Source organism: Kogia breviceps, chromosome 5, assembly GCF_026419965.1.
Source record: "Kogia breviceps isolate mKogBre1 chromosome 5, mKogBre1 haplotype 1, whole genome shotgun sequence".
NCBI classification, from domain to species: Eukaryota; Metazoa; Chordata; class Mammalia; order Artiodactyla; family Physeteridae; genus Kogia; species Kogia breviceps.
Window position 1 is genome coordinate 66,998,809 of NC_081314.1, and position 12,168 is coordinate 67,010,976.

Consider the following 12,168-nt stretch of genomic DNA (forward strand, 5'->3'; position numbering starts at 1 on the left):
ACTAATCTCCAAAATATACAAACAGCTCATGCAGCTCAATATCAAAAAAACAAACAACCCAATCCACGAATGGGCAGAAGACCTAAATAGACATTTCTCCAAAGAAGATATACAGGTTGCCAACAAACACACGAAAGGATGCTCATCACTAATCATTAGAGATGTGCAAATCAAAACTACAATGAGATATCACCTCACACTGGCCAGAATGGCCATCATCAAAAAATCTACAAACAATATATGCTGGAGAGGGTGTGGAGAAAAGGGAACCCTCTTGCACTGTTGGTGGGAATGTAAATTGATACAGCCACTATGGAGAACAGAATGGTGGTTCCTTAAAAAACTAAAAATAGAACTACCATATGACCCAGCAATCCCACTACTGAGTATATACCCTGAGAAAACCATAATTCAAAAAGAGACATGTACCCCAGTGTTCATTGCAGCACTATTTACAATAGCCAGGATATGGAAACAACCTAAGTGTCCATCGACAGATGAATGGATAAAGAAGATGTGGCACATATATACAATGGAATATTACTTAGCCATAAAAAGAAACGAAATTGAGTTATTTGTAGTGAGGTGGATGGACCTAGAGTCTGTCATACAGAGTGAAGTAAGTCAGAAAGAGAAAAACGAATACCGTATGCTAACACATATATATGGAATCTAAAAACAAAAAAGAAATGGTTCTGATGAACCTAGGGGCAGGACAGGAATAAGACGCACATGTAGAGAATGGACTTGAAGACACAGGGAGGGGTAAGGGTAAGCTGGGACAAAGTGAGAGAGTAGCACTGACCTATATACACTACCAGATGTAAAACAGACAGCTAGTGGGAAGCAGCTGTATAGCACAGGGAGATCAGCTTGGTGCTTTGTGACCACCTAGAGGGATGGGATAGGGTGGATGGGAGGGAGGTGCAAGAGGGAGGGGATATGGGGATATATGTATACATATAGCTGATTCCGTTCATTATACAGCAGAAACTAATACAACATTGTAAAGCAATTATACTCCAATAAAGATTTTTTTTAAAGATGATCAATAGATTGTGGGCGTTTGATTCTTGCAGTTAATGACAAAATTTATTTTGCCTTAAATTTATTATGTTCTAAATTATGATCAGAAAATACAAGGTCCAATTTCCATCTCTCTATTCACTTGGCTCCATTTCTTTTTTCTACATACTCCTATCCAATATCTGCATTGTAGGATTGTTGGGGAACTACATAAAATGAGGTATCCAACGCCTGGCATACAGTAAAGTACTCGATATGTTAGTTACCACCTGCAGCAGCAGCAGCAGGAGCAATAGATCCTGAGATTTCCAGATCCCAGAGTTGAAACTCTGACTCCCCAGGTCGGAAGAAACCTGTGCCTTACTGCTTTATTTCTCCTGCCTCTATCACCTCCACTTCCTGGCAGTTATATCTACTTCTAAGTCCAATTGGGACTTAGGTCCCGTTTTTCAGCCAACTTTGATAAAAACAAGATATATGTCAACTATCTTCAGCCACTTTCAGCAGGGCTTGAAGTTAACCCTCCTTTCCTAGATTCAAGGTCTGGGAGCCTAGCCTACCTGTGGAACTCAAGTGTCCCTTGAAAGCCCTTCACTCTTGGCCAGTCCAAGAGTCCAGTGCCCCATGGGTGTGCCCATGTGGACACAGTAGTACTTTGGTCCTACATGACATGATGGTCCAATCCTTTGGTCAAGTTTCCAAAGAAGGGAAGAAATGACTTACAGAGCTGAAGGACTGCAGACATTTCAAACTTTAAACAAAAAATATTTCAGCCTTCTGTCCTATACTTTCCCACTCTGGGCCCCTAAGTCATTCCTGCATACCTTAGCAGTTTCTAGTTTGGACTGTCATGATCTTCCATTCTAAACAAAGTTTCTTTTGTACTCTAGGTCTTACTCTTCACCCTTTCTGCAAGGAAAAAATTTTCAACTAAGATAGCTAAGATACTTAATATAACAACGCCCCAATTCACTCATTTGGTCGACTGTTTTTCTACAGAGATGTGACATAAGACATAACATTGACACAGGCCATTAATATTTATGCTAGCTGAGATGACTAGTTTATGATAATGTATAACACTATTGACAACATAAAGATGCTAAAAACAGATCTGCTATCTGTTTTGTGACATCTAATTATCATGTAATCAATGCATAGAGTAAAAAATTCTATGGAGAACATTAGTCTAGGGGAGAATGAATTAGGGAGGCAGAATGACTGGAGAGAGGAAATCTAGCTGTGGAATGTTGGAAAAATATAAACGGTAGATAACGAAGCTATGAATCAAGATTTATAATTTGGTATTTGCATTTATTCTGAATGAATACATAACCAAATCACTACATATTGCCACCTTTCCAAATCTGCAGATTCCTTGGTCTTAGAAAAATAATAATTCATATTTCCCCAGCCCATGCTCTCTCATTAAAGTGAGTTATTTTGTTATTGATCTCAGCACAGAGCTGCCAAACAGGATGCTTCTCCCTTAATCTTGGCCCAACTTTCTCCCTTCCTGGAGCCCGGAGAGCATACCTGGACAGGGCTAAAGCAGGACACTCTGCTGTGACCTCTCTGGCCACAGCCTCTCACCAGGGTGTGGTCACCTGTCATGAGCAGTATTCAAAACCAGGAACCAAGGTGTGGTCTGAGCTCCTTTAAGCCTCAGGGTTTAGGGGCTCCTGGTGAATCCCCAGAGAAGAGTCCAGAGAGAAGGATGGAAGCGGGGTGGACTTCTAGGAGGGGAATCATCTTGTGCTTCATTTTCAGCCTCCTGCTTCAAGGTAAGATGGGGCAAGAACAGGGAAGACCAAAGTGTGGTTCTGAAGGATATCTAGGAACTTCCTTCTGGCACTTGAAAGACATTAGAATTAACATGTTAAATAGTTCTTCCATAAAGTCAGTGTTTTGATTTCCTTTTGGTGACAAATAGAAAGACATTCCACTGCTCAGGACACACAGCCCTCCTCTCTCCCTGACTGCATAGAGATCTACCAAACTGTCCCATTTCACCACCTCTCCAATTCTACATTTTCATTGTCCTCCAGTGCCTCTTCCACCACACCCTCATCCTACCCTCCCTGTCTCTTTTTCCTTTGATATGGCATCTATGAAAAGAATAGCCCTGAAAGAGTAAGTAAAATACCAAGAGAGGGTGGGAATCAATCTGAGGGAGTGCCTCCACGAGGGAATATTTGTTCCCAGGCTGGGTACATACCTTAAATGTTTTGGAAAGAGATGGAGATAGACAGGAGCAGGCAGAGAAAAAGATCACACAAAAATGGGAATGGGGCAAAGATTCTGCTCAGGTACTGAGATGGCTCCCTGGCCATGGCCAGGAGAAAACACCCACATAGGGCTCACTATATGACTGGCATATGGTTTATGCTCAGTGATATCACCTCCTGATCCCAGTGCTGGAAATAAATCCTAAGATATCTGAGGTCACTAAATCTGAGAAGGGCAAAATAAGCATAAAGCACCAAGATAAGCTTTCAGAATACCTACTATATGTTCCCCATATCTACCTAGTAAGTGCAGTTGTTTATCTCTCTTATCTTCTTGATAAATCAGCTCTTGTTTTAGATAAACAGAAGTCCCTGAAAATGAAGATGAGAAATCATTAGAGCAGATTTCTAAGTGATCTTGGCTACAAGTTCTAGGGCAGTGCTGAGTGGTACTACTAGGTAGACCCAAGAGTATTATGATGGGTACACCACAGGCTTTATTGAAGTGGCTGCCAATACATCAAGGATGAGTTTGCAAACAGATTTGGGCAGGTTTTGCATGAAGATGAACGATGAGAATGAGAATAGGTACTGACTCAGCTCTCCACATCAATTTCCACCATTTGCCTACCAGACCAGCCCATCCTCTCCAGCCCTGGCAGGAAGGGCTATGGCCTTGGGAAGTCTTGGCCCAGGAAGGAGGGCTCACCTGCTTCTCCCAGTGTGTCCCCTGTTTTCTCTCTTGGCAGAGAGGCTCCATCCTGGCAACAGAGGCCTTCTCTCACAGGATCTCTGCTCTCTACAGGAAGAGGTGACACTTTCACCATCATTTGCTCAGGACTCAACCAGCATGGGGTGGATCCTGCTGCCTTTCAAGCAGTGTTTGACAGAAAGGCCTTCCGTCCAGTCACCAATTTCAGCACCCCCACTCATATCAACATCTCCTTCATCCCGTCTGCCATCCTTGAAGTGGTGAGACCTGGTCCCCACTTTCCATCGCTTCTAGTGGGGAATAAGGATACCCTGCCCTGTCAGCCCAACATTGTACTGGTCTAGTGGTGAACAATAGGTACTCTGAATGGATTTTGTACCAATTAGAGGGTTTTCCTATGGGATGGGGAGACACAGAGAAGAATGCTGCAGTGACATTTTTTTAGGAAGGATTTATCCTTGAGTCCTGACCTTTCTGGAAGGCTCCAGAAAGAAGTGGTCTATATGGCAATTAAAACCTGAATTGTTCCTAGATACAAGGGGAGACAATAAGGAAAAGACAGTTCAGCATCTAGAACTATGCTTGGTCCAATAAATTAGAAAATATTTATAGGAATTAGTGGTGGGTGTGGGCCAAATCTTTTTGCACTAATAATCCTGGATGGGAATTTCTTTACCAGGATACACAGCTCCAGCTTCTGACATCATTCCTGTGGATTACTATGGTAAGGCAGATCAACTCTCCCCTTCCCACTTCCAATTATAAGTTTAAATTTGAGGAGTGACTTAAGGTTTTCCAGACCTCTACCCAATGTATAAATCTTCCTGGGACCAAATAACTCCATCTAGAACTGGACTGGTCCTGGGGACACAAATCTCCCTGGGCAGCTTAGGAAGATAGAAGTGGTGACCCAAGAAAATGGCCGAGTGGTTGTAGACCAATATAGTGGTATGTCTCTGGGTCCAAATGGTTTTAGGCTATATTTAAGGTCTGCCTTTAAAAAAGGTCATTAAGAGGTACTTTGCCAATAACACTTGGCTAATAAAGTAAGGGAGATAGGCTGCGGTCATTAGGGACCCCAGTGGGAGTAAGAGGATCAGAATTTAAAGAAGAAAGGAAAGGGCAGGAGGGGCTGACTGGACAAGCTCCGCCATCACTCACCTCTGCTTCCACCGCCCTGGCCGCAAATGTGGGACAATCCTTTCATCAGCTGGAACCCAGAAGAGTACGTCAGCAACAATAAACTCACTGTATCAGCTGAGAACCTGTGGCTTCCAGACACCATCATCATCATGGAATTGTGCGTATCTGGGTGGGGGAAAGCCAGCATGAAGCCCATCTGCAAAGAACAGCTGAGGGTCAGTGCAGAGCACGGGGATACCAACAGATTCAGACTGGGGCACAGCCTCAGTTAGGTGACTCCCACAAAACACTATGAGCAGAAGAGACGAGAGAGTGACCTTAGAGAAAGAGCCCAAAAGGAGCACAGTAGGGGAAGACCTGGGACAGAAGGGAGTCAAAAGCTGATGAAGGCACCCACAGCACCCACCTCTCCCTGACTCTCACAAGCAGCGTGGATGTGGATCGGGGACCTCCAGGTCTCACCGCCTATGACAGCAGCAAAGGTCAAATACAGTACAACAGGCCAATGAAGGTGACCAGCACCTGTAATCTGGACATCTTCTACTTTCCTTTTGACCAACAGAACTGCACATTCACCTTCAGTTCCCTCCTCTACACAGGTGAACGAGACACATTTTGGTAACCATTTAAGGTTCAAGGGGAAGATATTTAAATGATGTAGGTATTACTTAGGAAGGTTTTAGATTAGTGTTTCTCGACTCTGGCTACCCACTGAAGCTTTTTAAAAATACCAATAACTATGCATTACCTCAGAAATTCCAATTTAATTGTTCCAGGTGGGGCTCAGTTACTGTGATTTTTTATATCACCCCAGGTGATGCTAATGTGCAGAGAGGGTTAAGAACTACTACTTTAATTCCTCAATAAAGTAAATAAAATAAATAAATAAATAAATACCACTACTTTAGATCTTAGATGGACCTTGCACCAAAGAGGCCCACCAGACCCTGAGCTGCTGCACATCTATAATTTTTAGCTCAAACCTTTTAACATTAATAGCTAACACACTTAAACTGGTAATTAACATAACTGAATGCCACCAGGTATCCTGTGGCAGAACTGGATAAATTAATCATTATAATAGGTATGCATGTAATTATAAAAATATTGAGCTGTTCAAGACTGAGTCCACTAAAACAACATCATAGAATTGAGGACCTGAGAAGAAAAACAGGCAAGTTCTTGACTCATGTTTGAGTCATATCTGATCTTCCCATAACTTTGACTTCAACAACAACAAAGAAACTCCCAATGCTGCAGCCCACACACATATGAATTGCTGGTCCTGTGACCCATCTGGATGCCCTGCTTTAAAGGACAGAGAAGAGAATTTGTTGAAAAAGCTCAGTGAAGGAGGAATTGAATCTTGTGTACAGGAGACTTGAGGACTTTTCTGGACTGAGCGGCCATGGCCTCCCTTGCAGGGGACAGCATGCTCCTGGGCATGGATAAGGAATTGTGGGTGATAACAGACACGTCTCGTAATGTCATTCTGACCCAGGAGGAGTGGTAGCTACTGAACATTGACAAGGCCACCCCAAAGACGTTGGTGGACAGCAACCTATATGACCAGATCATGTTCTTTGTAAGTCCAGGGGCCCCTGTTTGACTTCCGAGCCCAGGTGCTCTGTGATTTTCCTCTTGATCTAAGGCCCTTTGGGATGTAAAAATAGTTCCAGGGGGTTAAGCCCCTGCTCCTCACTCTACCCCCTACAGTAACTGCCCTCAAGAAGGATCCCCAAGGCCTCTGCCCTGCAGAGAGGAAGAGCAGCTGGGCTGTTGTAAGAATGGGTGGTCCTGTCCGATGGTCCAAAGTGCTCCACTCACCCCTAAAAGTCTACAATTGTGTTCCCAGCAGGTGGAACATAAGGGAAAATTAGACAACAAAATTGGGGGCACTTCGGAAGAGGTCACAATTAAATGCATCTGTTACCCAACGAGGTCATCCCATGGCCAGCCTAACTGGACATCAGCAAGGATTGGATAATCAAATATAGAGTTGAGGGACTTCCCTGGTGGCGCAGAAGTTAAGAATCCTCCTGCCAATGCAGGGGACACGGGTTTGAGCCCTAGTCCGGGAAGATCCCACAAGCCGCGGAGCAACTAAGCCAGTGGGCCACAACTACTGAGCCTGTGCTCTAGAGCCTGCGAGCCACAACTACTGAGCCTGCATTCCACAACTACGAAGCCCGCACGCCTAGAGCCCGTGCTCCACAGCAAGAGAAGCCACCGAAATGAGAAGCCCATGCACCACAACGAAGACGCAACACAGCCAAAAATAAATAAATAAATAAATAAAATTTAAAAAATATATATATATAGAGAGAAAGAGAGTTGAGCCCTCTGGCATCGGTTATTTGTCACATTCTCCACACTCCTCCTCACCAGGTGACCATCAGGTGCAGGCCCAGCCTCTACGTCATAAGCCTTCTGGTGCCCAGTAGCTTTCTGATAGCCATTGACGCCCTCAGCTTCTACCTGCTGGCAGAAAGTGAGAACCGCGCCCCATTCAAGATAACACTCCTGCTGGGCTACAACGTCTTCCTGCTCATGACGTTGAATGACTTACTCCCTGCCAATGGCACCCCTCCTCATCAGTATGGCCCCTCCCTCCATCAGGAGAAGAAACGCAAGGTGGAGGGTGGAGTGGGGAGAGGAACAAATGAAACCAGGTCAGAGTAAAAAGAGATCCTGCAAATGGGCCCTCGGGGAAAAGAGAAAACAGGAAGTCCCTGGCTGGTGCCTCTGGCCCTCAGGCAGGCCCAGCTTCCCTCCAGGGGTCTACTTTGCCCTGTGTCTGTCACTGATGGTGGTCCACCTGCTGGAGACCATTCTCATCACCTACCTGCTGCATCTGGCCACCACCCAGCCCCCACCCAGGCCTCGCCGCCTCCGTTCCCTGCTTCTACACTGCACCAGCCCAAGGAAACGCTGCCCCGCTGCGCCCCAGAAGCGAACACGGGCCTGAGCCTCAGCCCTGCCCACCTGCCTGGTGAGGGAAATCAGCACTGCCCACGCGTCCTCTCCCATCGCCTCCCCTTCTCTGCTCCCACCTCCTTCCTGCCCCCACAACCCGCCCGCTGACCTTGGCAGCCCACAGCTGAGTCTCTGTCTCTCCGTAGGTGTGAAGGAGCCCGTGGAGTTGGTGAGGAAGGTGCCAGGTCCCAGAGAGGCAGAGCTAAATGGGTGCCCTGGGTCAGCGAGGGCCCAGCGGGAAGACGAGGCTCAGAAGCAGCACTCGGTCGGCCTGTGGATGCAGTTCAGCCACATGATGGACACCCTGCTCTTCCGCCTCTTCCTGCTCTTCCTGGCCCCTCCATCGTCACGGTCATCGTCCTCTGGAACACCTAGGCAGACATCCACACTCACCTCTCCCTGCAAACCACAGCTTGAAGTTTCTCGTGGTCTTAGGGCCAACCAGACACAGGCCCTTTCCTAATCTTAAACACCCCCAGTGACTACCATGTCCCCTCTATATTCCCTATACTCCAACAGAGCCCTACCGAGCAGGTTTAGAACAGCCCTAGACAATCTCCTGACTTCTCATATGCACAGTCCTCAATTTTGCACACTTTCAGTGTTTCTTAGCCACACCTAACCTCTGACTCCCTTACTACTGAAGATTGGGGTCAGTGGAGTCTCTCCCTGATTGACTGTCCCAATAAACGACTTTCCAGGGCTTCCCTGGTGGCACAGTGGTTAAGAATCCACCTGCCAACACAGGGGACACGGGTTCAAGCCCTGGTCCAGGAAGATCCCACATGCCGTGGAGCAAATAAGCCCATGCACCACAACTAAGAGCCTGCGCTCAAGAGCCCACAAGCCACAACTACTGAGCCTGCCTTCCACAACTACTGAAGCCCGCACGCCTAGAGCCCATGCTCCACAAGAGAAGCCACCATGATGAGAAGCCCGCACACAGCAACAAAGAGTAGCCTCCCCTTGCCCCAACTAGAGGAAGCCCACGCACAGCAAGGAAGAACAAACACAGCCAAAAATAAATAAATTAAAGAAAACAAAAACAAAAATGACTTTCCAGGAAGCACAGGCTCCTCTGTACATTTATTATAGCTCCACAAACACTGGGGTAAAGAGTTCTCTTGCAGAAGCTTTGATACTTCACCCTAAACAGGTGTAATCTGATTTGATTTGAAGTCTCTCAGACACTCTCAGGGATTCAAAGGAATGAAAAGGTCAATCTCATTTGCAAGAAATTACTATAAAATATTTACAATTGCAAAATGTCCCTTTCATCAACCATTTCCATTTCATTTTCTTTTGTGTCATTTTTTTACTCTGACAGTTTCTTCTGATTGCACAAAATCAAATAGAGAGGGCCTTCTGTATATGCATGCCTGGAGCAGCGCCAGGAAGACTAGTTAAGGGCCTCAATTAAAGGGTTCAGGTTACATAGTTGTACAGCCACACAATGGAATGCTTTGTAGCCATTTAAAGTGAAAATACAGATCTCTGTTAAAACCATGGAAACAGGTCCATGATATATAAAGTGGAGAAAACAAGTTACAAAACACTATGTATACATAATTTCTCTTTTAAAAAATAGAGTGCTAGATAGAAATGCAGAGGAAAAGGTATGGATGGCTAGACACCAAAAAAAAAAGAGCAATTTTGTCCTGCATAATGGGATTATGAGTTATTGCTATCTTCTTTTATATCGTTGTCTGTGTTTTCAATGAGCATGTATTATTTTTACAAAAAAACAAAACAACCTATTTTTTTTTTATTACACGGGCCTCTCACTGTTGTGGCCTCTCCCGTTTCGGTGCTCCAGACGCACAGGCCCAGCTGTTCCGCGGCATGTGGGATCTTCCCGCATCGGGGCACGAACCCGCGTCCTCTGCATCAGCAGGCGGATTCTCAGCCACTGCGCCACCAGGGAAGCTCCAACAACCTATTTTTTAAAAAAGAGTTTTGGGGCTTCCCTGGTGGCGCAGTGGTTAAGAGTCCGCCTGCCGATGCAGGGAACACGGGTTCGTGACCCGGTCCGGGAAGATCTCACATGCCACGGAGCGGCTAGGCCCGTGAGCCGAGTCTGCAAGTCCGGAGCCTGTGCTCTGCAACGGGAAAGGCCACAACAGTGAGAGGCCCACGTACTGCAAAAACAAAAAAATTAAAAATTAAAATAAAAAAGAGTTCCGTACTAACAGTACTTTATACCGCCACCAGCAGATATCATCCTGCGGAGGATTCTTAACAGCTAGCTGGGAGCAAGGACCTGAGGAGAGAGAGAAATTGAAAGGGGAAGTGAAAGAATATGAAGGATGAATATCTGGATTATATTTTAATTATATTCAATTAGATGAATAGATTTCAGAGATTTATTTATATTTCTGCCTCCACTTGGAGAGTGTGCTTTCCTAAAGGTCAGGTACAATGTCTCATCCATTTTTACAGCTCAGTATATGGTACCATGATCATGATGCCTGACACATCGTAAGTGCTTAATAGACTTGTTGAACTATTAAATGCATGAATGAATGCCAGCCAACCAAGAATCAGTGTCTATTAGCTCTAGATGTAATCCCTTTATCCCATCTTGGCATATTTTATTTTATTTTTCCATAACTTATGTAGAAAATTAGCAGCCCATTTTTACATGTCAACTATCTTTGCGTTCTTAGAGACGTTCCTTATACAATGACAAAGGCATTTCTGCTTGCAGATTCTCTTATGTTTCCCTCTTTCCATTAGTTGGAACGTGTTTCTCACTCAGAAACTCGTTCCTGACTTTTGCCAATAACTTAAAATGAAGAGTGTTTATGACATCATTGAGGAATTTCAAATTCCTTAAGATCACCTTTGCATCACTTCTTTTTCCTTTCCCATCCCCATATTTGTACTTCTCTAGATGTCATCTTGTAATTTTTTTCCCACCTCATACATATGTGACTTTAGGTTTTCTGTGCCAGGATCATTACAATTGACAATATCCTTGCAAAACAACATCCTGTTCATATGTTAAGGTTGAGGTGAGCCTTGCAATTTAAAACATGACCTAACAATGAAGCAAAATACTTTAAGCTAGTTCTAGCCTAGATATGTCAGCAGGAATGTTAGGGGTATTTCACAATTTCAGAGGTGGTACATCTGATTCCCAATGGCCTTCTCCCATTCTCTCTCTCTCTCTCTCTCTCTCTCTCTCTCTCTCTCTCTCTCTCCCATATATATATATATATATAACTTTATTTCCTTTTCCTCCATTTTCTATTGTAAAGCTCTGTTAAGAGTACACACTGGAAATTTATGAACTCTTTGGTCCTGGATATACTACTCTCTTCAAAAGCTTGATTATGTTTCTAACTTCTTAGGTTGCGATTTCTAAGCTCCCACTCTCTCCTTTTGTGTATTTATTTTTATTTATTTATTTATTTATTTACTTGGCTGCACCGTGCGGCATGTGGGATCTTAGTTCTCTGACCAGGAAGGAATCGAACCTGTGCCCCCTACAGTGGAAGTACGGAGTCTTAACCACTGGACCACCAGGGAAATCCCTCTCTCCTTTCATTAGCAGCATCCTCACAACCTTCTCACTCTCAGTGTTTGTTTTCTCAGTCTTTAAACAATTCTGAGAAAAATTTCTCCTTACTTATTCTTTTGGCACCCCATATATGTGCCCATTCTTATTGTACATTTTGTCTCAACACTGCCTTTGATTCCTTCCACCTTCTGGAAATCCAGAATATCTACAGACAGTACCATATTTCATACTTATCCCCTCTCTTCTTTCATCTCTCTGCTTCTCTCTCTGAAAACCAAGCTTGTCTGTTTGCTCTTTCAACATCATTTTCTCTCACCTTTCTCTGTTACTACTCTTGTATTTTCTCTTATATCGATACCTTCCTTATACCAACATCTTTCACTATTATTTCTCCTTTATCTTTACTAGTTCTTCTGAAAACCTCCCATCCGTATCTGATATTTAGGACAATTAATTTATATCATCATCCTTAATAATTCAGAGGTGATACCCCTGATATTGATTATTCCACATATATAGCACAGTAGTAGGAATCTATACTAAATAAGTAGCACTTTATA

The 12,168-nt window shown here is 44.2% G+C and overlaps 1 protein-coding gene across 1 annotated transcript; it reads left to right on the top strand.

The window, feature by feature from the left end:
* The first annotated feature begins 2,743 nt into the window (after positions 1-2,743).
* On the top strand, positions 2,744-8,460 carry LOC131757236 (5-hydroxytryptamine receptor 3C-like). The gene is given in 11 exon segments (XM_059064543.1): positions 2,744-2,810; positions 4,060-4,226; positions 4,646-4,691; positions 5,155-5,266; positions 5,539-5,708; positions 6,534-6,694; positions 7,498-7,706; positions 7,876-8,060; positions 8,063-8,101; positions 8,232-8,420; positions 8,423-8,460. Coding segments are annotated over 11 exon segments (1,383 nt in total).
* Positions 8,461-12,168: the final 3,708 nt, after the last annotated feature.